The sequence below is a fragment of the Trichechus manatus genome, unplaced genomic scaffold (genome assembly GCF_000243295.1).
Source record: "Trichechus manatus latirostris isolate Lorelei unplaced genomic scaffold, TriManLat1.0 scaffold00037, whole genome shotgun sequence".
Classification (NCBI taxonomy): domain Eukaryota; kingdom Metazoa; phylum Chordata; class Mammalia; order Sirenia; family Trichechidae; genus Trichechus; species Trichechus manatus.
This window is the reverse complement of record NW_004443973.1, coordinates 6,526,170-6,552,907: the sequence shown is the minus strand read 5'-3', so window position 1 is coordinate 6,552,907 and position 26,738 is coordinate 6,526,170. Positions and strand designations below refer to the sequence as shown.

Here is a 26,738-nt window from a genome sequence, read left to right as displayed (position 1 = left end):
CTTACATCGGGTAGTTACCTGACTGAAAACTATCATTGCCACAGAACCAACAATTTTCGGCAGTGAAATCCAATAGGCAGTAAAGGCATGGTTTTGGGTACAAATTAAACTGAACACTGCACACTTTACCCAAAAAGCCCCCGATCTCTAAACAGCCTTCTAAAAGAAAAATACAATTTCCTTTTTACCTCCTCTTTTTTTTTTTCAGATGTGAAAAACAGGACCTTGTGCTTAAACATGATTACCTATTTTAAAACATTATTTTTGAAACTCTTGCCTTAAGAAATGGTCAAAATGTTATTTGATTTAGTAGGCTATCTTACCAAGTATGGAAATATTATTGCTCAGTAGAAGCTCGATAAAGAAAAAGACCGCGCAATAAACTATGTCGTGCCCAAGCCTCCTGCTATTTTTTACACCATGTTAATACTGATGCAAATTTACTAGGGTTTCAGTGTCTGGGAGCGGGGGCTCTGGGAATATCGCCCCCCCCAGACCCTCCACCGCTGATCCCTGTCATTAATCACCACTTGCCTGTCTTGAGATCTCCCACGGCTTGGTCACGGCTCCAAGGTCACAGGCTGTCATTAACATTGATCTGAAAAACAGAACCAAACAAAACAGCCTGAATAATCTTTTGTTGCATTCTTAAACAAACCCATCCCAGATACATAAATAAATAAAATGAAAACAAGGCCAGCTCACATCATCTTTACCTCAACAAGGGGCAGCACTGTTTATAGTCCCTACGCTCAGCATCTCCATCATGTGGCTACTCGGCTTAGGAAGACAAAGCTATCACACATCCTCCAGTGGCCCTTTTGTTTGGTCTGCAGCAGATCAAGGAAAGCAAAGCACTATTTTCTCAATACCTGAGCTAAGCAAGCTCTGTTTAAAATAATTTCTAATGGACAATGCATTTTTTTTTTTTTTTTACTATAAGCATGGGAATCCATATGTAATGCTCTGTACATGGCTGATGAATCTATTTACCAACTTACCACTGATTGATCGGAATGGAAGAAAACCCATACCAAAGAGGAGAGGCGCCTTCATTTTCCTCTGCTCTGTAGAGCTAAGATTTACAGGGAAGAGCCACAGTTTCACTCCAGTTTACAAGCTGGCTACAACCATGTTTTATAAGCATTATGAAGAAAAAACATATTCAGCTACAGCTTTCATTAATTTAAGTACATAAGAGAGCACAGGAAGATTCGAATTTGATTTTTGAGGGGCGGATTTCTATTGGGTTTAACTAGAATTCACGCTGAATTGTAGATATAATAACATTGGGAACAATTAAAATTGTAGATAGCTCAGGTGCTTATAATTTGAAGCTGGAAATAAGGCATACTCTTTGTACAAAGTCTGCTTTCTTTGTACTAAAACCAGCAGTATCTGATGACAAGGAATGAAGACTTTGAGCTGGGAAACGACATCTTGGCTAATTCCTTTTGGAAGAAAGGGGTATGTTGTCAAAGGTCAGAGGGCTGTCCAAATGTCAGGTGTTAAAATTTCATCACCTGCCAGATTCCAACTCCTTGGAAACATGTCTGCTTCCCAGATGGCAGAGCGTGCCTAGATGCGAGTGGGGTTTGTGTAACTTCCCCTGGAAGTCCCTCTAGGGAACAAGGCAGAGTTGCAGATAACAATGGGCCATTCAGAGCACAACCAGGCAGCACAAGCATACAGCCCTGCAGAGGCAAGCTGTATTTATGAAGCGTCTCATTCCAAACATCCCTGTGCTAAGCACTATATAAGGAGAGACACATTAGCCTATTCTTCATATTTGATCTTCTGTAACCAGCACTTCTACAGTGCTTACTGTGTGCCTGCTTCTGTTCTAAGAGCTTTATAAATACTAAAGGAATGAATCCTCAGCACAGTCCTTAGAGGTAGATATTATTATTCCTATTTTACAGAGTCGTAACCAGAAGCTTAGAGAGATTAAGTAATTTTCCCAAGGCAAGTAAAGGATTCAGGGTTCTATGCTTATCACAATACTATCAGACCACCACTTGCTATACTCCAGTGCTTCTCATAATAGGTTCTGCGGGTACCAAGGGGAACAAGTCTGTAGGGTAACGCACCGGGCTTTGCAATCTTTTTCCTGGACAGGCAAAAATATAATCAGGAATTTCTGTGAGGTTGCCTTCTTGTACCATAACTTGGGTTTCATCAGCTTGATAATTTGTGGCCTACTTCTCCAATTGTTTCAAGTTCATTGAGTTTATTCAAGTTCATTCCAGTGGTTGCCTGGTTGTGGAGGTGATACAGTGAGCCTAGAACGCTGGCCTCACAAGCTTTCCCAGTAATACTTAGCAGCTTTAGAACAGGAATAAGAAGCAGAAGTCCGGGATGGGTGAGCCAGGCATAATGGAAGGTTGAGGGATAAAAGAAAGGGATGGTGCCTGACTATCTGGAGTGGCTGCAGTAGGCTGGTTAAAATGTGCCACATAAACATGATGGTGTGCGCTTGTCCTTTTTAAACAACTGGGAAGTCATGGCTTGCTGACTAACTTGAACATTATTTCCTAATTTTGAAAAGAAATTTATGAAGAGGAGGCCAAAATAGAGTAAGATTCACTTTCTGAGACACATTTCTCTTTTCTCTATATAACTAATACCCGAAAGTGTTGAATATAAGCTAGGCTTCGCTACTTTAAAAATCACTCGTATGCTTTTAGCACTGTCAGAAAAGCATGGCTAAATCTTCAAATAATGAAAAACCAAATAATCAAGAGCTTTTTCTTACCGAAATATATCACGATGGTTTTTGATATTCCAATCATATTCACCTTTACTGACAAGTTCGAAGAATTCAGTTCTCCTCCTGCACAAAAATCAAATGAAGAAAGAAAGAGGAAAAAAAAAAAACAAACCTGGAATGAGATTTCTCAGTCTGTGGGGTGACATAAACACATTTACGGGGGAAAGTATAAGACCACCTGAACCAAGTAACTTAATATTTGAAATCATGAAGCTAAAGTGCTATCAAAATAAATCATTTTTTAAAAAATGTTGCGATTGCAAGAAAAAGCCACATTCATTTCTGAATGTATTTACAACAGAGGAGAGTATAGAGCCATAAAACAGAAAACGATGTGGTACTGCATTTAGCATTATGTGCTGTGAAGCCCTTTGTGACACTTACTGAAAGTCAAAAAAAGGGAGGCAAGGACAAATAAAAAGTAGGAACAATTCTGGAATGTTCTTTTTCATTCAGCATAGAACTGAGCTGTATGATGATCAAGATAAGATAAACTTCCTGGTAGTAAATTCACGATAAATAGTTTTTCCAGGTTAGAAAATAACCATTTCACCATTTCAGTGCTTAAGCACATAGGCTCTGAAGTCAAAAGACAACTGGGTGTAAACACTGGCTCAGTCACCTACTTGCTGGGCAACTTTGGGAAGTTACTTAAACCCTCTGAGCCTCTATTTTCTCATTTCTAACCTGGGGATTATATTTGCGAACTCGCAGAGTAATTGTGAGTATTAAATGAGATATGTATTTACCAGTGTTTGTACTTTTTAAGTACTCAAAACACACACACACACAAACACACACACACACCCTCTATACATCTCCAAATGGACAAGACAAGAAGACAAGAGGGGTATATTTTAAAGTTGTGAGAATAAGGGTGATTTATTTCTCTTTAAAATTTTTCTTTAATCTAGTTATATGACTTCTTTTTTACAATGAGTAATTTTAAAAAGGACATGGCCATTTTGATTCCTTTAAGAATGACTTCCCGTGTTTCACCCTCTAGGCACTTTCTATTGAGAGAGTATTTAAAGGAACTTGATGCCTCTTTCCCAAAGTGCATCCTGCAAATTCTCATCTCAGGAAGTGCTCCATGAAAAGGGATTCCCTGGCAAAGTAGGTTTGAGAAATGCTGCCTACAGTATACTTCTCTTGGTGATTTGCAGCACCCAAGTCAAGCTTTTGAAGGCTCTGAGAAACAGAAAAGCCTGTTTAACTGTATTTAACCACAGACGTCCACAGTACTGATACTCTAAGGAATACACTTTGGAAAAGGCCACCATTACACATCACTTATGATGGGAGTCAGACAGAGGAGGATCTTAGAAACAGTGATGACACATTACAGTCTGGAGGACAAAGAACATGATACTGAGGGCAGCTGGCTCCCCTGTGTCTGGCTTGAGGTGCCCAGGACCAGATGGCTGACTGTATGGACCTCTGACATCTGGTCATACTGGATTCTCAATTTACCCAAAAAGGTCATGTCAGGAAGTCAAATGTCTAGCTCACTGCTTTATTCAAGATATGACAGGTTCTGGACCTATCTCTTGAAGTGGATTCAGGTTAAGGCCATACCATGGCATGGGACAATCTCCACACAACCTTATAACAATTGTTAGAGATGACATGTACACAATTACACTGAAGGGCCCAGCAAAACCGGTCCACTGGGGGGGAGGGGGAGGGCAGCCTGCGCATGCTGATCATTTCTTCTTATAACTTGAACATTTTCTTCATTTGGCCCACTCCCTTCTTCATGGGGAAAAAAGGTCGTGCCTTTTTCTCCCTACCACCACTGACTATGAACTGAAATAGAAAGGGAGGGTGGTCCAGTGGAAACAGCAGGCTTTGGACGCACACTGACCTGGGTTTAATGTTGTTGTTGGGTGCCCTGGAGTCGATTCCGACTCACAGTGACCCCAGGTGACAGAGTAGAACTGCCCCATAGGGTTTTCCGTAATCTTTAGCGGAGCAGGTCACCAGGTCTTTTACCTGCAGAGTGGCTGGGTGGGTTCAAACTGCCAACCTTCCGTTAGTAGCCCAGCACTTAACTGTTGCACCACCCAGGCACCTGGGGAGTCCTGGTGGTGCAGTGGTTAAGCATTAGGCTGTTAACCAAAAGGTCAGCAGTTCCAATCCACCAGTCCTCTGGAGAAGGATGTGGTAGTCTCCTTCCATAAATATTTATGGCCTTGGAAACCCGATGGAAACTCTGGTGGCGTAGTGGTTAAGAGTTAGAGCTGCTAACCAAAAGGTCAGCAGTTTGAATCCACCCACCGCTCCTTGGAAACCCTACAGGGCAGTTCTACTCTGTCCTGTAGGGTCGCTATGAGTCAGAATTGACTGGCTGGCAACGGATTTTGGAAATCCCATGAGGCAGTTCTACTCTGTTCTACAGGATTGCTATGAGTCGGAATTGACTTCACAGCAGTGGGTTTGGGTTTTTGGTTTGGTCTCTTATTAGCTGTGTGATCCTAGGCAAGTGATTCAATGTTTCTGAGCCTCAATTTCAAGTCTAGTGGTAAAGATCTGAGATAAGGTACAGTAAGTGTTTGGCACTGGTCAATACTCAATACCTGATAGCCTTAGTTTATATGTAAATAATATTAATAGTGTTACTACCAACAATTCACGATGGACTAATTGGACTACACGGAGATTGAAAAGATCACCTAGTTCTCTCTTCTTACTGAATGAAAATTAGTTTTTTTCTTGAATAATTATGGAGAAGAAGGTTTGGTTCAACAAGTATCTATTGAACACCTATTCTGCCAAGTGTGTACTAGGCGTTATGGACACAAGACACAGGTGCTACTTTTAAACATCTCAGAGTTTAGCAGGGGCAACCAAAAAATAGTTAACTTGCCTTCAAATGTGATACTAATGATATTGCAACTAGGGTGAGGCAAGTGAGGCACCAGCCTCATGCACAAAATTTAAGGGAGTGCCAAAAATCTCAGTCATCAAGGTAAATAACAGTTTAATGCAATATTTAAAAAACTAAAATTAATGCAAAAATTCATAATAAACAACATATCAAAATTTTAAATAAAGCCAGATCTGACCCTAGACTTCCACGAGTAACCTCACTTGTCTCACCCTAGTCTTGGCCCTGAGGTGACTAATATTTACAGGGGCGCTTAGTGTGTACCTGGCAGACTTCCTGGGTTCTGCCACTTACCACTACCCATGTGATTTGGGTAGGTTACTTACCCTTGAGGGGCTCCAGTTTTCCTACCAGTAAAAGGGTAATAGTAATGAGATGTATTAATAAAAAATGATTTACATAAAGCACTTAGCAGAGTGCCTGGCATATATTAGGTACTCAGTATGGATTAGCTACTGTTACTAAGCTCAGAGGGGTTGAGTATCGGGCCCAAAGTTTCACAGCTGGGATCAAACACTATCTGTTGGAATAAACAGCGTGTACTCTTAACCATTGCCACCAGGTAGCAAAGATATGCCCAGGTGTCCTGGGAGCACAGAGAAAGGCACTTAGCTTAGTTTGGATGGTCATGGAGGATCACGGAAGGCTTCCTGGAACAGCTGATGGAGTCATTGTCCCTGTCATCATGTGCACCTGGATAGCCATTTCAAGCCTATGAGTTATTCTAAGAAATCACTACAATGCAAACTCCATGAGGACAGGCTGTTTTGTTCATTGATGCATCCCAGCACCTACAATAATGCATATGGTGTGTAGTGGGAGCTCAATAAATATTTGTTGAATTGAAGAATGAAATTCATTTCCCCCGTATAGTTGTTTATCTCAGAAAGCTATTTATTTTTAAAAAAGAACTTTTCAGTCACTGCCTTTACCTAGGTTTAATCGTTTGGGGTCTCCCCAGTTGACATTTGGAAAGATTGAGATAAGGAAACAACATAAAATACATTCAGGAAAAGCCTTGTAAGACTCTTGAAGACTAGTTTCTAACTTGAAATACGTGGACAATATAACAAGTAATAGGAAATAAGAACACAATTCCCATTTAATGTCTGACCCTCCCTCCACTAACTATTGTTATATCTGCTGAGAGTAGGTTCCGTATATCACAACATCTTTGATACAAAGAGGCATATTACCACAGTGGCTAACTCAATGCAGAAAGCAAGTTCTTTTTTTTTTGTTCTGATCTATAACATGGCAACTAAATAGCACCATAAGAATAAATTCCCCAGTGCTGAAAATTTTAACAGCTAAGTTGCTGGTGTGAAAGCTTTATATCAACAGAACTCAAAATCGGTCATAGGCTTCACATCACATTAACAAAGCTAGATTCCACTGCGTCAGGATGAAAGGGAATATTCACTAATTTTAGGGGATGGCGGATACAGGAAGGGTGGAAGAAATTTTTTCATAGGGCATGGAAAAATGATTTTTCCTCTACTGACAAAAGCGTGGTTATTTCTTGATAGGTTCTATTTAGTCTGAGGTCCCAAGATTTGGTTATGAACTCAGAAGATAATAGGAGACTTCCTACACACCATAGATTTGTCAAGATAAACACGAGAAATATCTAGTCACTAGTGGAACCATGTACATCGCACATCTGGTGATATATTCGGTCACATAAACAGCCAAATAGACGCTTTAAACTTTAAAACTAACTGTATTTTAAATTTTTAAAAAGTTATGGATAAAAGTCCTTCTTGAAAGATCAGGAGGTGGGGTTAATCATTTTCATATAGCTGCAGAAAGGATTTTGAAGGGATGTTATGAAAAGATTTATTATGTACATGTAATGTATTTTAAAAGGTGTAAAAATTATACAATGGGCAGAGAGAATTTAGGCACCAACCTAGAGATATTTTTCCCAGCTCTTTTGAGGCCCCTGGGTGTCTCTACACTGCTGATTCTGTCTCCCTCCCGCCTACATAAAATGACCATTTCCTAAATATTGTATAAGTCATCCTCACAAATAGCCTTAAAATTTTACAAAATAAATGATATACAATGTTATTTCACATGTTTTAAATCTTCATATAGATGGTATCATCAGAGTGTATGTATGCTTTGGCCACTTGCTTCTTTCACTTATTGTTAGTTTGTGAGATTCATCCATGTTGTTACATAGAGTCCTGGGCCATTTCTTCACAGTGCTGCATGGCATTCCATATATTATTATTATAACCTAGCCCTAGCTGTTGTCAAGTCAGTTCCAACTCATGGTGACCCCATGTGTTTCAGAGTAGAACCGTGGGTTTCCAATGGCTGATTTTGGGGAAGTAGATCACCAAGCCTTTCTTCTGAGGCTCCTCTGGGTGGATCTGAATTTCCAACCTTTGGTTAGCAGCCGAGTGTGTTAACTGTATGTACCACTCAAACCCGTTGCTGTCGAGTCGATTCTGACTCATAGTGACCCTATAGGACAGAGTAGAACTGCCCTATAGGGTTTCCAGGGCTGAAATCTTTATGGAAGCAGACTGCCACATCTTTCTCCTGTGGAGAGGCTGGTGGGTTTGAACTGCCTACCTTTTAGTTAGCAACCAAGTGCCTTATCCACTGCACCACAAGGGCTTATTTTGTGCCATCCAGGGACTCTCGTATTATTTTACCATATTTTATTTGCTCATTTCCTGTTGATAAAAAGTTAGAATATTTCCAGTTTTCTTTGCTATTACATACAATGCAGCTATGAACATTCTTGTACATGTGTCCTTGTGAATTCATGTGTGAGTTTCCTCCCCTTTACGTATATACACATAACTACATATATGTACACATACATATGTATATGCAAACACATACATATATGTGTGTATATATATATAAATATAGGAACCCTGGTGGCACAGTGGTTAAGTGCTTGGCTGCTAACCAAAAGGTTGGTGGTTTGAACCTACCAGCTGCTCCATGGAAGAAAGATGTGCAGTCTTCTTCCATAAAGATTACAGCCTTGGAAACCCTGTGGGGCAGTTCTACTCTGTCCATAGGGTCCATATGAGTCAGAATCGACTTCATGGCAGCGGGTTTTGGGGTTATATGTAAATATAAAATTGTCGCTAGGTCAGAAAATAATTTCTTTTCTAGCTTTAATTTGAATTTTCCATATAGTTAGAGCTGTTTGAAAAAATCTGCTGTAATTCTGTCATTTTATAGTTGAGGAAACTCAAGGTGAAGGAAAATGACGAAGCGATTTGCTCAGGGCCCCAGGTCAGCTATGGGCAAATCTGGGTAGATTTCAGGTCCTCAGCCTCCCAGTTCTGGCCTCTGAGATAGTCTTTGTAAACTTGTGGGTAGCAGGACTCTTGACTATATGGAGAGCAGAGGCTGGCAACCCTCGTGAGATGTAATAGCATCTCAGGCCACCTTACCATGGAGGTACCAGGTACCAAGTACCCAGCAGACACCAGAGAACAACAGGATGCTCCAAAGAAATGCTGCAGGCAGCCCAGGCCAGGTTGGTTCATGGCTCCAGGTGATGAATTTCCTTTCCTTCTCTTTAGTGATAATCATTACAAAGCAGCGCTGTGGAAGTCACTGTGCTTTTGAGAAACAGCTTACCCAAGAGCCGCTCCCTTTTGCACCTATCTACGTATGTGTATATAGATTCTACAGAGTCAAGAGCATTAGCATATGCCAAACTGTTAGAATTAGCAGCATGTAAAAAACACGAGACTGCTAGAATGAGCGTTTGAAAACCCACAAAATTATACAATACCTCCTGGATCCAGACTCAGCTCTGTCCTGAGGAACTGTATCATTAACTTCTCAGACAGATCACTGGGAACCTTGGTTTTCAAGGACGATGGCAAGTACTCGGCCAGTGAAAAGCAAGTTACTGGAAAATCTCATTTATAATCAGATATGCTTTTATTAGGCTTTTATCCTGCTCTCTTGACATATGTTCCCCTCAGAAAAATAGCAGTCTTTAAAAAAGCATCATTTGAAGAGAACTGCTAAAATTACTTGCAAAAATAATTCAAAAGATGGGTTACCAGTCACTCATCACTACACTGAAAATCTTTCTGGTTTATAATTTATATGTATGACATTTTTCTTTGTACAGGGAGGAATTACCTTTCCTGTGTATATTTTAGGTTTAATCAGGATTTTTTTTTGTAAATTTATATAGCTATATGGGTATGTATGTACATGTATTGTTTATCTATCTATTTATCTAACTGTTCTGTACCTACTAAAAGTCCACAAATGCTGGGAAGGTTTTACTGCTGAGGTGGCAAATCATCATTGTGACTCTCCTGCAGTTTCATCTCCAGAACTGTGAGGCAGGAGTGGGTATGTGTGGAAGGGTTGGGATGGGGGCAGGGGAAGAGGGTGTTTATTGTTTCAGTGTTCTTCTAGCTCATTCAACAGGCAAATCACACATCTGCCCGTTAAATGCAGATTCTGGAGAGTTTTCTGGGCTTCTGGCATACTAGCACTGGAGATGAATAGAAAATTAATATGCACATGTTAAGTCCAGTAGTTATGACTAAAGGAGGAAAGTCATATATTTAATTTTGGAAGTGAATTTTCTTCCTGCTTTAGACTACCACTGAATACAAAGGCCAGCAAAGAACTTTACTGAAATGATTTGCTTGATGCTGTGCTATTGCTGACAGCAGGAGGAAAATTTAGCAAAATGTGGGAAAGGGAAAGTCTAGAGTTATCCTGAATGTTGAAAATGGTAGAAGATTAGATAATACAGCAGCCCAACAATCGGTTAAGTCATAATCACCAGGCAAAGAAGTTGTTTCAGCTGTGACTAGACTGAGCATGCTCAGTTGTTCCCTGCAGTTACTTGGGCTGTAGCACTCATCAAGCTGTAGTGTAATTGTTTTTCTCTCATCCCCACTGGGCTCTGAGCCCCTGACAGTAAGAGCCAGGTTTTATCTACCTCTGTATCCTAAGTAACTAGCACTGTGCCTGGCACAAAGACGGCATTAATAAGTGTTAGTGAATGAATTTCTCATTTTTAAAATCCATTGAGATATCGTGTGGATGAGGATGAGTATCTGTAAACATACCTTGAAGTGTGTCAGGAAGTAAAAAAAAAAAAAACTTCCTCCAGCAGCCCCACGGCCTGTAGTTCTAACATTAGAATAATGTCAGGGAGTTAATTCATCAGGGTCTATGAAATTTTAAGAATGTTATCAGTCATTAACACCTTACTATGTATTAGTTTAAGGAGCCCTGGTGGCGTGGTGGTTAAAGCGCTCAGCCGCGAACTGAAATGTTGGCAGTTCAAACACACCAGCCACTCTAACGTAGAAAGATGTGGCATTCTGCTTCTGTAGATATGACAGCCTTGGAAATCCTATGGGGCAGTTATACTCTGTCCTGTAGGGTCGTTATGAGTCAGAATCAACTCAAAGGCAGTGAGTTTGTTGGTATACATTAGTTTATCCTCTTCCTTTCCAGTATGGCTGAAGGGCAACTGTGGTAGTTGAAAACACTGCATATAATGGGGCTTAATAAACATTTGTTGAATCATGAATGAATGAATATTCCTGTCTGCACAGTGGTGGAAACATTTATTGAGTTCCTACTGCATTTTAAATAAATTGTTCTAGATGTTAATCTAATTTTTAAAAGTATGGTCAAACTATAATTCCTTACGATTAAAATAATTTAGTACATTTGGTTGTCTTCATTAGATGTTTCTGAGAAATGCTACTCATTGGATCCCTTTGGAAAGACAGACAAAGACAAAGAAACCACTAAGCTGAACATTTCCCACAACTGTTTATGAATGTTTATACAGCACAAAGGAAGGTGGAAACAGTTCAATTTGAAGATTATTTTGATGAATTTAGAAAGTCAATCTGAAAAGCACTGAATATCCACATGGACTTATAAAACATGAATTACTGGATAATTCTCTGCTTAAATAGTGCTCTGGGCAATGTGGCAGGGAGAAACAAACACAGACAACCTGAGGCCTCTCGGCGAGTCATTTACCCTCTCTAAGTCCAGATACGCTTACCTGTAAGATAGGGATAACAATATCTACCTTGCAGGCTGATACAAGAATTCAGTATCAAAAAGTTCATATTTTGAGAAACCATTATATTTTGAGGCTTCAAGAGTGAGGTAAAAAGCAAAGTGTCTGCCTCCATGGAGCTTCCACTGTAGTGGTGATGCAGGGAGACACTGCAATGCCTAGAACAGTGCAGCGCTTGTATTGTTATTGTTGTTAGGTGATGTCAAGTTGATTCTGACTCATAGCGGCCTCACGTGACAGAGTAGAACTGCCCCACAGGGTTTTCTAGGCTGTAATCTTTATGGAAACAGATTGCCAGGTCTTTCTCCCACAGAGCCACTGGGTGGGTTTGAACTGCCAACCTTTTGGTTAGTAGCCAACTGCTTAACCATTGTGCCACCAGGGCTTCTGGGCTTGTATAGTGTCATGTAATCACAATCTGTTATGAATGGATGCTAAAGTATTTGTGGGGCCACTCCTCAGTGCTATCCAATAGCAACCACCTCCCTGACTCTACTAAAGCTAAAGAATTACCATCCTCTGATGCTTCCAGCTTAGCTAAACTGCAAACAAAACCCCAAAAAAACCCAACCCATTGCCATGAAGTCAATTCCGGCTCATAGCGACCCTATAGGGCAGAGTAGAACCACCCCATATGGTTTCCAAGGAGCACTGGTGGATTCGAACTACCGATTTTTTGCTTAGCAGCCTGAACCCTTAGCCACTGCACCACCAGGGCTCCCACCTGCAAATGAGGATCCTCTAATTGCAGTCTCAGCCCACTACGCAAGCTCTGAGCAACTCTGACCAGGGAGCCTCCTCGTGATGGGGTCTGGAGTTCATTCATCGCTCTAGGCCTGATACCTAGTGTGTTTGGAAATGGCCTCAGGCACGTGTATACTCAAGTTACTGCTGCCCCTGCTCCTGAAAGGTCCCAGGACAGGCTTCAGTTTTCCCTTTTGTACTTTTAAGCTAACAGTTATATAAATGCAGAGAGAAAAGACAGAGTATTTAAAAACATTTTGGAGTCCAACTACCTAGTTCTAATCCCAGCTTTACCATTTAACATTTGTGCGCAATTTACTGAATCTTTCAAACCTCAGCTTCCTCATGTGCGTTATGAGGTTAGTAATAGTACCTACTCTAATAGGACTGCTTTAGGTGTTAAGCAGGATAACATATATATAACTCCTAAGGAAGCCCTCAGGAAAGGTTAGTTGTTGTCTTTATTATCAATTATGAAAGTTGCATAGGTCACATTTATTGACTTACATCAGACAAACAGTACAGGGCCTGTGGCATCCCTTTGAAGTGTTAATATTAGTAACTTTCGATCTCTCTCTCTCTGCCTGCTCCACACCTTCAATCTCAAAGTTTTATTAATGTGAAGTTCCAAAGTTTCATCTTAATAAAAGTATCATCTTCTATGGTAGGTACATATTTTATTACATTTTCTGGCTGAATATTCCTTTCTTCATAAGGTACTTTAAATTATCAAAGCTTTTTCATATAGCTAGTCTCTGCTGATCACCACAAGGACCTTAGAAGATGGTTATGGGCGATAGATAGGCCTATCCCCATTTTGTTGACAAGGAAACCAAGGCAGAGAGATGAAGTGACTCTCTGAAAATCACATGACTGGTTACTGATAAGTTATTTCTAATTCCTGCTAGAGATGGTGGAATTACTATTATCAAAGCCTTATTCACTGCAGGGACTCAGAGATAGGTACAGAAATCAATTTCAGAAAATTACTCATCAGTAACTAGAAAATGTTTTCAGTGACTCAGAAAATCAGACTGAATAATTAACCCCCAGACTTCGGTAGTGAAGCCTAGAAATTCACACTGAGGGTTTTGTTGTTGTTTAATTTTGTAAATTCTGCTTTCATATGCCATTTGTAGCATAGAATCCCGAGGACAACAAATGCCATCAAAAATTAAAGTTAAAAGTTTTTGTGGTTGTTTTTTAAAGGTTTTCTACGTTTCTCCTTCTGGAGCAAGGCAGGAAACCCTGGCCCTAGAAATAAGCCATAAACCCCTTTCCAGAAGGCATGTATCTTCTCCCTACCCACCTTGGGAGCTTCTAGTGTGACCTTTCTTTCCCCTTCCTAGGAGAGGAAAGCAGTGAGCTTCCTTCTTGGTTCTCTACTGTATCACATCTGTTGAATCGAGTAGTCAGGGCAGACACATTATACCAGACTTCTAGAAACTAGATCAGAATTGACTCAAAGGCAATGGGTACAAAGGTAAATCTTGCTATGTACTGTATCCCAAATCCAAATGGAAACGATTTCTTGATTCTTCCATTAGACAGGGAAGATGGTGATTGTGGAAAGAGCCCTGTGAAGAAGCAAGGGTTCCAGTTTTGCTATTTTACTTTTTGGATCTCAGCACGTGATCTACAAAATGAAGGTGATGAATTGGATTACGTAATTTCTAAAATCCCTTCTGGTTCCACGGTTGGACATTTGTGGGATAAAAATCATCTCGTGGCAGTTTGTGGTAGCTGGTTTTCCCTTCATTAACCCTGGGATTGTTTTGGCTAAAAAACATGGCAACACTTTGATGCAACTATAGACCGGCAAGTGAGTTAGCCTCCTGAAGGTCCAGATTAGAGAATAAACAGCTATTCAGAACCTCAAAAAACAATAACTCTGACAATAAGGGAACAAGCCAGCTTCTTTAGGAATCAGCAAACATTAGCAAGGGCTGCAGCATTAAGATAAGAACAGAGTAACGAGAAAACGAGTTCCAACCAGCTTCCCTGAATGCGTTCCAGCGGTCACTCAGTGAATTTGTCACGTCCTTAACAGGGCTTGATAAATGGACTCCAAGTGTTGAGATTTTTTTTTCCCCTTTAGAAGTTACTTGGAAACCTGGCTTAGGGAAAGGCTTCTACTTTGAGAAAAATAACGCAAAATCCTGCAAGTGTCTGGGACAGGAAGTAAAAATGTTAAAAGGATATCAACATTCCACAAATCCCAAATTAAGGAACATCAATCCAGAAAAAGATGGAAAATCATGATAGTTAAGTCAAATATGAGAGCCCCAAAACATGGAAAATAAATAGGGCACAAAGCAAATGAGTCTGTAGATGTTGACATTTATAAAACAATCCAACAAAAGAGTTGATTTTTGTAATCTACTTCAGGTGAAATAAAACACACACATATAAATATCTAATGTATTTATAAAACTTTGAAAAATTAAAAAAAAACCTGGTAATAACAATAGCTTCCAAGTACATTTGTGTTCCATACTTCAGGCACTCTATTAAATGCCTTATATAAATTATTGCTAATCTTCACAATAATGCTGCAACATATTAATTATTATTTCCATTTTACATATGAAGAAAACAGGCTCAGAGAGGTAAATACTTTGTCTGATGACACACAGCTAGTTAGTGGCAGAGCTGAGATTTTAGTTTTTTAGATACATTTTTTAAATTAATTAAAATATGTATTTATCAAAGGAACACACGCACATAGTTACCACATGAAATAGTACTAAAAGGCATATAATGGAACATAGCAGTGTTTTCCATCTTGCAGCCTTTTTGTCCTTTGACTCTATTTCCCAGTGCTTTCATTGGATTTTTTATCTTGGAACTCATGTTTTTAATTTCCAAGAACTCTTTCTTCTTCTCTGGTTGCACCTATTATTATTTTTTTAAGCATCCTGTTTCTGTTTCATGGATACAATATCTTAGCTCTTTGAGGGTATTAACAATCTTTTTTTCTCCTCTCCTTCTTTCCTCAGAATTTGGTTTTTGTTCATGTTTTTTGTTTGTTTTGGCCTCTGTCTTTCATATTGGAGATGAAAATGTTCTATGATTCTTGGTTGTCCGTTTGTGTCTAACAATAAGGCATTAAAAAGCTGAGTGGGAATTGTGTGGTGGTGGTGGGGTGTACGGTTGCTAGATAACATACAGGAAGTCCAGTTAAATTTCAATTTTAGATGAATAACAAATACTTTTTTTAGTATAGGTATGCCCCAAATATTGCATGGGATATACTTACACTAAAAAATTATCTATTGCTTATCTGAAATTCAAATTTAACTGAGCCCTCTGTATTTCTGTTTGCTAAATCTGACAACCCTAGGTGTGTGTAACTTGTAGACTCCCAGCTTCTCAGTGACTGGGCTAAGGGCCGTGGTTTTGCAGTCCACAGACTCATTCCCTTTCACTTATTTCCCTCTTCTGAGCTCTGCATGGCATTCCTTCCCTATAGTTTTCCTCATTCTAGGACCTTTATTTCATTTCTCCAGAGAATAAACCACTGGCCTTCTTCTGGGGTAGAGAAAAGGGGAGCTGCCTGACTATGCTTGTGGAGGACTTCGTGGGTTCTAACTGCTCTGTAAATTGACTTTCTAGTAATCTCCTTGTCTTCAGCTTGGAGTGTCACCTCCACTTTTCATGGTAACTTTTATCTCAAAGACCCAAGCAAGGTTCTTCAGGGCAAACTGGCTTGCTTCTCAGAGTTGTGCTCTGTAGGCCTTTGCTTTCCACTCCTACTCTGCTAGCTTAGTTAGTGTTCATTGGTCTGCCTTCCCTTTCCCATAAATGTATTGACATCTCTCTGTAGTTGCTTGTTCTCTCATTCTTTCTCCTTGCAGATTTATACCTTTTTTTTTCTTTCAAATTCATTTAGTGTCATTTTAATGGAGTTTCAGGAGGGAGAGGATATAGACATTTGGCCCAATCTACCAGGTTTAACCAGAAGGCCAGAATGAGATTTAAATCCTGGCGAATATAACTCCAAAGTCTTTACTTCTTCCACTATACTATGTAGTAACCCATTCAGTGGAATTCAACAATAAATACCTGTGGCATAGACTGCCAGCTGTCTACCCAATAGCCCTCTTCCATTTCTTCCTTAGTAACAGAATCTCTGGTTTTCAGCGGGGCGCATGGCTACTCAGAATAAAGAATTCCTTTCCCAATCTTCCTTGAAACTAGGTATGGCCAAGTGACTAAATTCCAGCCAATTAAATGTAAGTGTTATATGGCAGCTTCCAGCATACTCTTAAAATAAAGCTTGCATCACCCTTTGGCCATTTTCTTCTTTGTCTCTTTCTTCTTCCAGCTGTCTGGAATGTGAACATTATGGCTAGAGCTTGAGCAGTTGTCTTGGACTACGAGGTGAAAGCCATGTGTCAAAGGTGGCAGCACAACAAGAGAGAAGAAGCCTGAGTCCCTGACCACTTAACAAAGCCATTCTAACAACCCCAGATTGCTTATCTCCGGACTCCTGTTATGTGACAGACCAGTAAGTCATTGTTACTTGGACTTTCTGTTGCATACGATGGAACCTAATTCTAACTGATATGGTGCCAAAGTGCAATAAGACTTCAGAGGGTGACACTAATCTTCATAGAAAAGATGGGAGAAGAGCCAAACCTTAAAGGATGGTGAATTCAGCCAGATGAGAGTAGGGGGGACATATTCCATGTAGGAATAGTGGTATGACTGGGGACACATGGGCAAGACTGTGTACAGTGTTTTCAAAGAGTTACGTGTAGACCAGCTGATTAAACAAATCACATAGGAGAGAAGAGTGAAGAAAAGGTTTGGGACAGATTATGGAGGGCCTTGACAGCCAAACCAGGTTCAGAGCTTGCTTTGTTAACAATGCGGCCATGGAGGGGTTTTGAGATGGAAGTTGGAGAGACAGGTCTAGGATGGGAGGGAAGGTTAGTGTGGAGAATTTGAGAGTCTTCTATACAGAGGTAATTGGTGAGGTCAGGGGTGGGAGTGAATGGAATCTAAGTAGAGAAAGGAGAACATGGGTCCAAGGACTCATATCTGGGAGCAAGAGGAAAAGAAACCTACAAAGCATCCAGAAAAGGAGAGAGGAAGGTAGCTGGATATTATGGAAGCAAATAGAGTAGAAACTGGCCATGAGAAATCAGTCAATATCTCAAAGAAGCTAGAACATACCAGAAATTAGTAAAAGACATTGAATTTGGGAACAAGGAAGTCTCTGGTGACTATGAGAGCCCAATTTTGGTAGACCATAGATAGAGATGGATGCTTCTCTTCAAGGTGTAAACGAGTGTTAGGAAAATAGAGGTATTAATGTGCTCTATTTATCAAAAGGAGTCCCTGGGTTGTTCAAACAGTTCATGTACTCAGCTGCTTAACCAAAAGGTTGGAGGTTCGAATCCACCCAAACGAGCCTCAGAAGAAAGGCTTGGAGACTTACTTCTGAAAAATCAGCCATTGAAAACCCTGTGGAGCACAGTTCAACTCTGACACACATGGGGTCACCATGAGTCCAAATTAACTCAATGGTAACTGGTTTTTGGTTTTATTTATCAAACAAGGAAGGTATTTTATTTATCAACAAAAGAAAGGTAAACTGAAAAGCCGTTAAAGATCTCCATAGAGTCAAGTGAAAGAATTTTTCAGGAAGGGAGGATGTTTGGTTTGTAAGAAAGCAGAGAACTGTGCATATCAGTGGAAAAAGAGATTGCCAGGCTGCTAAAGTAGATGGTGCCTGGCAAAGCAGGTCCAAAAGAGAATGGGAATGATGGGATTTCCAGCTCAGATGGGTACCTGAATGGTGGGAAAAAAGGGAATAGCTATTCTGAGAAAGAGAGGAGAGGCAAGGAATGAAGGCTTGGGTATCTAGTCAACCTCCCAGAAACAAATATTTTTCATCATCATCATCATTAGGGCCATTACAGATCTGACCAGAAATAACAACTGAAATTAGAAATCTTAGCCAGTCCCTAAAATGGCCATCACTTAAGTTTCAGAGTCAAGAGTCCCAAACAAAGCTCCTAGAACAGAAGAAAGCTATAAATCTGACGATCGGAGCGTTGCTTCTCTTGGCTTACAGATACAGCCCGAAAGTGAGAATGAGTTCATTTAGATGAGGGAAAAACAACAACAACCATGAAGTTTAGCTCATTTACACATTGATATCAATGCCAGAATAGCAGGCAACTCCCAATACAAACCTGAAAATTAATTACAGGATGGAACTTCAGATACCCGTTTGTCAAATAGCTCAAATGCCAATACCTACTCAAAGTACAGCGTGAGGTCTGTTGCCAATATTGACTGCTTCAGAAGCTGCATAAGGTCACTATATTCCTTGGAGGACAAATTAGCAAAGATGTTGTGACCCTGTAATGAGAAAGTAAAGTCACAAAAGAGAACATTAAATCTGTGGTTGTTGATTACATTTTTTTTCCTGTATTAAAAAAGCGGGGGCTGGGGATATGATAAAAACTCATTTAATGAAATCTTGTGAAAATACAAACAGATTCTCTGGCAAACAGCAAAGCTAGAGAGTGCAATCATTTTTTGGGGGAATACCAAGGGACACTCCATCCTGTCTTGAAGGGAAAACTCTGGAAATGGTTGAACTTGTCTTACTGTGGAAATGTTTATGCCAACAACTCTAGCTGATCGTCCATTTCCCATGGAATTACTGAGTAGAGAAGTTGGCAAAACATTTGGAAATCTTCCTGACCCTAATATAAATACTGATTTTACTAGTAAAAATCTAAGCTGACATTTTGGAAACACTTGCTAAGGGAACAAGTGACTTCAAGGAGGAGAAAAAACAGCCCATTAGACCAGTGCTTCTCAACAGGGGGTGATTTTGCCCCTCAAGGGACAGTTAGCAACATTGGGAGATTTTTGGCTGTCACATTTGGGAGGAAGGTGCTATGGTATCCTGTAGATAGGAATACTGTAAACATACTACAATGCACAGGGCAGCCCCCCACAACAAAAAATTATTTGGCCCAAAACATCCATAGTGCTGAAGCTGAGAAACCTTGCGTTAAACTGTTAAGATACACCTTAACGTATGATACATTAAATTCAGTATAAAAACTTGTTGCCATCTAGTTGCTTGTGACTCATAGCAACCCCATAGGACAGAGTAGAACCGCCCCATAGGGTTTCCAAGGAACAGCTGGTAGATTCAAACTGCCAACCTTTTGGTCAACAGCCGAGCTCTTAACCATTGCACCACCAGGGCTCCATATAAATTCAGTATAGGGAATACTTATGGAATGGTTAAGATGTATAAGGCATTGTTCTTGGCACCTAAACCCACTACCCTCGAGTCGATTCTGACTCATAGCGACCCCATAGGGTTTCCAAGGCTGTAAATCTTTATGGAAGTAGACTGCCACATCTTCCTCCCAAGCAGCCGCTTGTAGTTTCGAACCACCGACCCTTCAGTTAGCAGTTGAGCGCTTTAGTTCTTGGCACAGTGGATGCTAATTTACCTAGGAAAACTTGCAGACTCACCTATAGCTCTACACCTTTGAAAAGTACACTTCCGTTCATCAAGTTTGTTTTAACTGTACGAGGCAGCTCCACAATTTGTTCTTAATAAAGTGAAAAATCCCTCCGTAAAGTCACCAACAATTCACTGAATTTGCTTTGAAAGTTAGGACTTTTCATTTATTGGGTTTATTTAGTATGAAATACAAACTCATAAACACGTGGCCCAGGTTCTGGACCAGTTTTAAACCTTATGTTAAGAGCCAGACGATGGTGGAGAAGGGAGGGAACAGCATACCTGTCTGAGAAGAAACTATTCTCCAACGAGAGGTGAATTAATTCTTTCAGAGAACCAGAATATCAGTTAGTAAATGAGCTCTTGCCGGGTACCACATGATAATCTGCTCCCCTGAGTTAATTTATCTCTGGGTGAGCCTGCCACGCCTTATAGAATATATTGGTTCCACCTGGGACCAGGTCCAATATTAATAATAATTTTCAAATGGATTCTTCCAGACCATTCTGCCATTAGGAAGAAGACAAATAACTAAAGGAATACATCACCATAATTCTGGCCAGGTTTCTCTGCCTGAGCCTTGCTGCACGGATCAATCACAGGCCCTTGTTCTGGGGCCCAGGAGAAAGTGGCCAGAAGCCATGGGAAAGTAGTCCCCCGGATCCAGCTCCATGCCCAGCTTCTCCCAGTGAAAGAAACAGAGCCTTTGGGAAAAAGTTACAGTACAAAGTAACGAGGACTAAGAAGAAAAGTTTGTCTGAATTTGAGCATTCTGATTATTTTGTGAAGAAGCGCATTTTACTACTTTTAAAGGACATATATAAGGAGCCCTAGTGATGCAACAGCTAAGCGCTCAGCTCCTAACTGAAAACTTGGCGGTTGGAACCCATCTAGCAGCTTGGTAAGAAAAAGACCTGGCGATTTGCTCCTGTAAAGCGTCAAACCAAAACCAAACCCATTGCCTTCAAGTTGATTCCAACTCATAGAGACCCTATAGGATAAAGTAGAACTGTCCCATAGGTTTCCAACGCTGTAATCTTTACAGAAGCAGACTGCCACATCTTTCTCCCACAGAGCAGCTAGTGGGTTTGAACAGCCAACCTTTTCATTTAGCAGCTGAGTGCTTTAACCATGTGCCACCAGGGCTCCTGCAATAAACGTTACAGCCTAGAAAACCCTATGGGGCAGTTCTACTTTGTCACATGGGTTCGCTTGGAGTCGAAATCTACTCCAGGGCACCTAACAACAACAACAACGACAACAACGCTATATAGCAATTAACACAATTTACAGCTAATCGAGTGACAAAGCTAGCCAGACTGGTGGCAAAAAACAAAAAAAGTTAATTTGTAATCAGAGTATTGCTTATGTGTAAATGGACCTTATACAGTGCCTCAAGGGTTTGTTCCCTGAAGCAGATTTAAGTCTCCCTCAGATGCTGTTTCGACTCTTTGTTTAGGGAGGCAGTGATGTGGTATTGGTGGGAAGAAAGCCACATGTGGAGGCAGAGGGTCTGGGGCAACCAACTGGCTGTGTGACCTTCAATAAGCCATTTAACCTCTCTGAGCCTCGGTCCTCTCATTTGGAAAGTGGGATGAAAATAATACCTCACTTGCCTTTCTGCCTTTCTGATGAGCTGGGCAGGAGGGGATGAGGGTGAGGCTCCACGTGGCTGGCACACACCAGCCGCTCAGTGGGTAGCTCTGTAATTATTGTTCTCCATTCTTCATAGAGAACCCCAACATGAAGGGCAGTCAATGTGTTTTATTTGTATGAACACAAATTCTGAGTTAGTGGGGTTTGAACTAATAAAGTTTTACCCCAGAAAAGTCCCCAAGGACACAAACAGATGACCTTCAGAGGAAACCTTATAATGCTTGCTATTACAAAGGTGGGGTTTTTGGGGGTGGAGGTGCACACCCATCACATTTACCTATATGGAAAGGACATCTGAACTGCAGCTCCTTGGATCCCTACTTCCCTCTTTGACAGCACTCAGCTAAAACATGACTTTGGGTGGAAAATTCCGGAGTCACAGATGCCAGGATGCTGATTTCTGTCAGTTACTGAGAACCTAAACCTTGGGGTTCTATTCCTATCTGAAAATGCATCACCCCAGCGGGTGTGCCGTTCCCTGGTCTGCACTCAGGTTCCCAGTGCCGACTACCCTTTATGGGGTCAAGGGCTTTCATGATATTGCAAAAGACATGCTTTCCCAAGATAGGCTGGAGGAAAAAACCTTCCATATTTAATGATGCTATTCCAGCAAAGCCGGGACTAAATGATGATAATAATAATAATTAATGGCACAGCTAGAGAACTGACAAATAATGAGAAACAGATGATCCCTTCCCGGCCTCAAAAAAAAAAAAAAGTCTGTACGCCTGCAGAAAATTAAGCAGTTCCTTTCCTGAAGATTTTAAACTCAGAAGCCTCAGCCAGAGTCAGACAGTGGTTTCTGTTTTTCTCTGTGGAGAGCTAAAAGTATAAAATCCTAACTACTTCCAACTCCTGCATTGCCACATGAAGAAAAATGAGGCAAATGGCATTAACCCTGGGTCTTAAATTTAGTTGTGGTTGTCACTTTCAAACTGGTTCCACCAGCAACTTTAAGTTCTTTTTATCCTTTATAGGTTTCTTCATTGTGCTAATATAAAGTATATTTTTCTCATCCTGTTCCTGCTTCTACCATCTTTTAAAATGACTTTGGGTTACACTTGCCACTTGGACCAAGTCACTTCCTCCGTGGGCTTCTGTACCACTTCAGGAGGGTAAGGTCATGCTCTAGTGACAAGCTATGGGCCGTCTACCCTGTTACGTGAATCTGAAAGCCCCCTAAGCAATAATGAAATGCAAATGAATCAACTCAGAAAGAAATTGAACGAGATCCTTGGTCAGGCTTCTGAAAGAATAAAAAAGCCACCAAGGAAAAGCTCAATAGTCTGGCTGAAAGCAAGGTGCCTCACTGCTCTGTAGCTACCTGTGACACTACAAAGAAAGAGAAGAAGAAAACTAAGCGTTTTATTGGTTTTCTGTCAGGGGAGAAGCAGAACATTAGTCTGTACCTCACTTTGAAGGATCATCACTGCGTGGTTAAAATGGTGATGCTCTAGGGTAGCAGAGGTTCCATAGAGCTGGGCCAGGGCAGAGCCGCTCCTGAAAGAGACCAGAAGGTGAGCGACCAGGGCCCTTCACCTACCACCCATTCCCGCCCACCAGCTCTTTGGATCAACCTGCTTTTCCTGCTTTTGGCAAAGGACCATGAACAGACACATTCTAAGCTAGTTGCTTATGTAGTTCACCCATCCATTAAATCAACCTTTTTGGGAACCTTCTGTGTGTCAGGCTAGATGCTGCAAATGATGTAATGAAGAGTAAGACACAGTTCCTGCCGCTAAGAAAGCCAAGACTAGTAAGGAAAATAAGACATAATCATAAGGAAAAATCATGCACATACGACACAATACAAATACTAATGCCCTAGAGAAAGTGCTTTAGATCTAATCAAAGCGTTGTGCATTTTCCAAGGAAAACAAAATTCTGGCTCAGGGGATCATGAAGTAGGTAACCCCTCTGAGGGTTGAGATGGGGTGTGAGGATATGGTAGAACGGGCAGGAACATCCTGAAAGGAAATGAGAGGAGGCATGCCCAGAATGACAGCCGAGTTGTTCGGCTGGAAGGATGGATATGGGATGGAAAACTTTCTGAAAAGGCTAGAAAGGCATTTGCTTTCAGGGGCAAAGTCTTTGGATGTTATTCAGTATGTAATGAGGGGCCTGAAGATTTTTGAATGGGGAAGGGGTTCTATAATATGAACTGTGCACCAGGGGCTGCAGGGTGGATGAGGAGGGAGAAACAAAGCAAACTTGCTACAAGGCAGCAACAGCAGTCAGAGCACATTAATTACCATGGGCTGGGGGAGAGGGAACAGAGCCTGAATGGAGGAGTCCCTGGGTGGTGTAAACGGTTAAACTGCTCAGCTGCTAAACAAAAGGTTGGAGGTTTGAGTTCACCCAGAGGTGCCTTGGAAGAAAGGGCTGGTGATCTATTTCTGAAAAATCAGCCATTGAAAACCCTATGGAGCATAGTTCTACTCTGACACACATAGGGTAGCCATGAGTCGGAATTGACTTGATGACAACCGGGTTTTTTGATAAAAGAAATGGAACGGGAGGAGACAGAGTCAACATAACTTAGCTTTTGATGGTATGTAGTTGTCAAGGAGCCAGAAGAGTCCAAGCTGCCCTAAGACAGTTTCCCAACATTTCTTGCAGATACTATTAATAGGGGTTATTAAAAAAAATAGGATTCTAATATAAAGTATAATCTTATAAAGTATGTACACGACTTCTCAGAATCTTTAACGTAAACTTATATGCGTTAACAGCATGATAGACTAACCAGAACAACTTTTTTGGCCACAGAAGGAGTACCTCATGGACTAGTGTTTTAGAAAACATGCCTGGGGAAGTACTGCTCTGGTTTTGGGGTCTGGCTGACCAGTAAGAAGCTGGAGCAGGAGTAAGTGCAGAAGAAAAACAATTGGTTTGATTTAGTATTGTGACTTCAACATATATAAGCAGAATTACACTCTGGTAACGGAGAATGGAGGAAAGGGCATAGGCTCGGAAACAATGCAGATTGGCTATGATAGTTGCTGCAAAGGAAGTAATACTAAAATTGTGCAAACTGTGACCAGGAGGGCAGATGCTCTCCCTGCAAATTTGATGCTGTCAACCCAGTTCGCAAATCACAAATGATGCATTAATACTGAAAAGGAAATACGTCAGTGCCATGGGACTCTTCCAATGGCAGTTTTTGCTACGTGTAACAGGTCTTTGGAGTTCCTGGGTGGTGCAAATGGTTAAGGCGCCCAGCTGCTAACAGAAAGACTGAAAGTTCAAACCCACCCAGAGGAAAGGCCTGGTGATCTACTTCTGAAAAATCAGCCTTTGAAAATCCTATAGAGCACAGTTGTACTCTGACCACATGGGATTGCCATGAGTCGGAACTGACTTGCAGGCAACTGGTTCTTTTACAATGGGTCTTTAAAGAAGCCACTTGAACCCTAATGTGCTCTGTCTCTTAGCTTTTAGAAAAGCTTGCATGTCCCCTTTAAAAACAGTGGTTTGTATCAGCAATCTCTGTTGGCTGTCAGACTGTAAAACTGCTGGAAAGCTGGGCAAGTTAGTGAGGAAAGTATAGTTACCGTCCAGTAGATCTTTAGATAGGGCTTTACGGTTTCCCAGCATCCAGAACAATGTCTTATACCCAATGTATTTGACATTTGACTCTCCATGGGAAAAGACTTTGTGAATATTATTCACAGCACATTTTATCTACTTTACATACACGTTATACAAATTTCTAATATGGTTTCCCAGCTCACAGTCACACTATGATAGCTCAGTGTGGAATTCTAGAAAGATCCCTGCATGTGGAGTCAGACCTCAGCTCTTCCTTTACTTGGTGGTTTCATTTAGTTCCTTGGCCTTTTTAATATCCTGTTTCTTTGTTTCTAAAATTAGGCTAATATATCTACCTCACCTGTTTGTTATTAGAATAAAATAAAATATCTGAAAGTGCCTATCACAGTGCTGGAGCCCTGGTGGCACAGTGGTTAAGAGCTTGGCTGCTAACCAAAAGGTTGGCAGTTTGAACCTACCAGCTGCTCCCTGGAAACCCTGTGGGGCAGTTCTACTCTGTCCTATAGCGTTGCTATGAGTCGGAATCGACTTGACGACACTGGGTTTGGTTTGGTTTATCACAGTGCCTGGTATGTAGTAGATTGCAGTCAATATTAAGTATTAATTAATACCCATACCGATATTTCCATCTTAAATCAATAAGATGTTAATTGATACTTGCAGGGATGACTTTCAGCTATCTATAAATTTCACTTACATAGCAAAACCCATTCCTCAACAATGTCACTTCTGCAATGTTTATTTAAAATGTTGAAATACATTTATTTTCTAACTAGGAATTAGAGCATCTTAAGAGTGAAGAGAGATCCTAGACAAGCCCACCATTTAAAAGGGCAGTCATGGGACTTGGGCTGAGGCCACATCCAGGTCCTTGTGTTCTTTCTTGCTTATTGCAGGGCCCTTAGAAATTGAAAGGCAAATTTGGCCTTAACTCGGAAGGCCTGGAAAGAGAGAGCTCACAGTCTGTCCTGCTAGTGAGAGGAGCAAAGACTGCATCTAAGTACAATGTGAAGGATTTTGGTCACAAGCTGCCCTCCATCTCCAGTGCAAAGCAGCCCAAGATCACAGTCAATTCAGGGGCTCAGGGGCCTGCAACCCTTACAAAGAGTAAGAGCTGGCCCATGTTGGGAGAAACAGGAAGGTTAGGTTTAGCAGGGATTACCGTGAATAAAGATTAGTAAGGAAGGTACTAGATTTTAATAAGGTATGTGTTATTTAAGTCTTGCCTTATTCTATATCATATAAGTAAAAATTTGTTTGGATAACCATAGGTATTAGTGATTACTTAATATTAATATTAGTGATTTTTCCTATGCTGGAGTTCTTTTTTGTGAAAATACATGTCTAAAAATATGTAGTATATATTTTACCTTGGCTATTCTAGGAGTTTAATGTGCACATCACACCACAGTGCCTTGCATGGACTGGGTGCTTAAAAAATATTACACCTACTCCTTACTAATCCACATGGTCAGGTTCCAAAGACTAGGTTGTTATATGAAAATCAGCATTGTGTGAAAATGGAGGATGATGACATCAGATCACAAAATGGAGGATG

General features: G+C 40.8%; 1 protein-coding gene across 1 annotated transcript in view; it reads right to left on the bottom strand.

Annotated features, from left to right (window-relative positions):
* PDE11A (phosphodiesterase 11A) overlaps positions 1-26,738 on the bottom strand; it is a 436,579-nt gene that overhangs the window by 54,255 nt on the left and 355,586 nt on the right. The window contains exons 14-17 of the mRNA XM_004375469.1: positions 23,038-23,128; positions 18,740-18,840; positions 2,756-2,833; positions 535-598 (exon numbers count right to left, since the gene is read on the bottom strand). Coding sequence (XP_004375526.1) covers positions 535-598; positions 2,756-2,833; positions 18,740-18,840; positions 23,038-23,128 — 334 coding nt within the window. The remainder of the gene's footprint in view (positions 1-534; positions 599-2,755; positions 2,834-18,739; positions 18,841-23,037; positions 23,129-26,738) is intronic.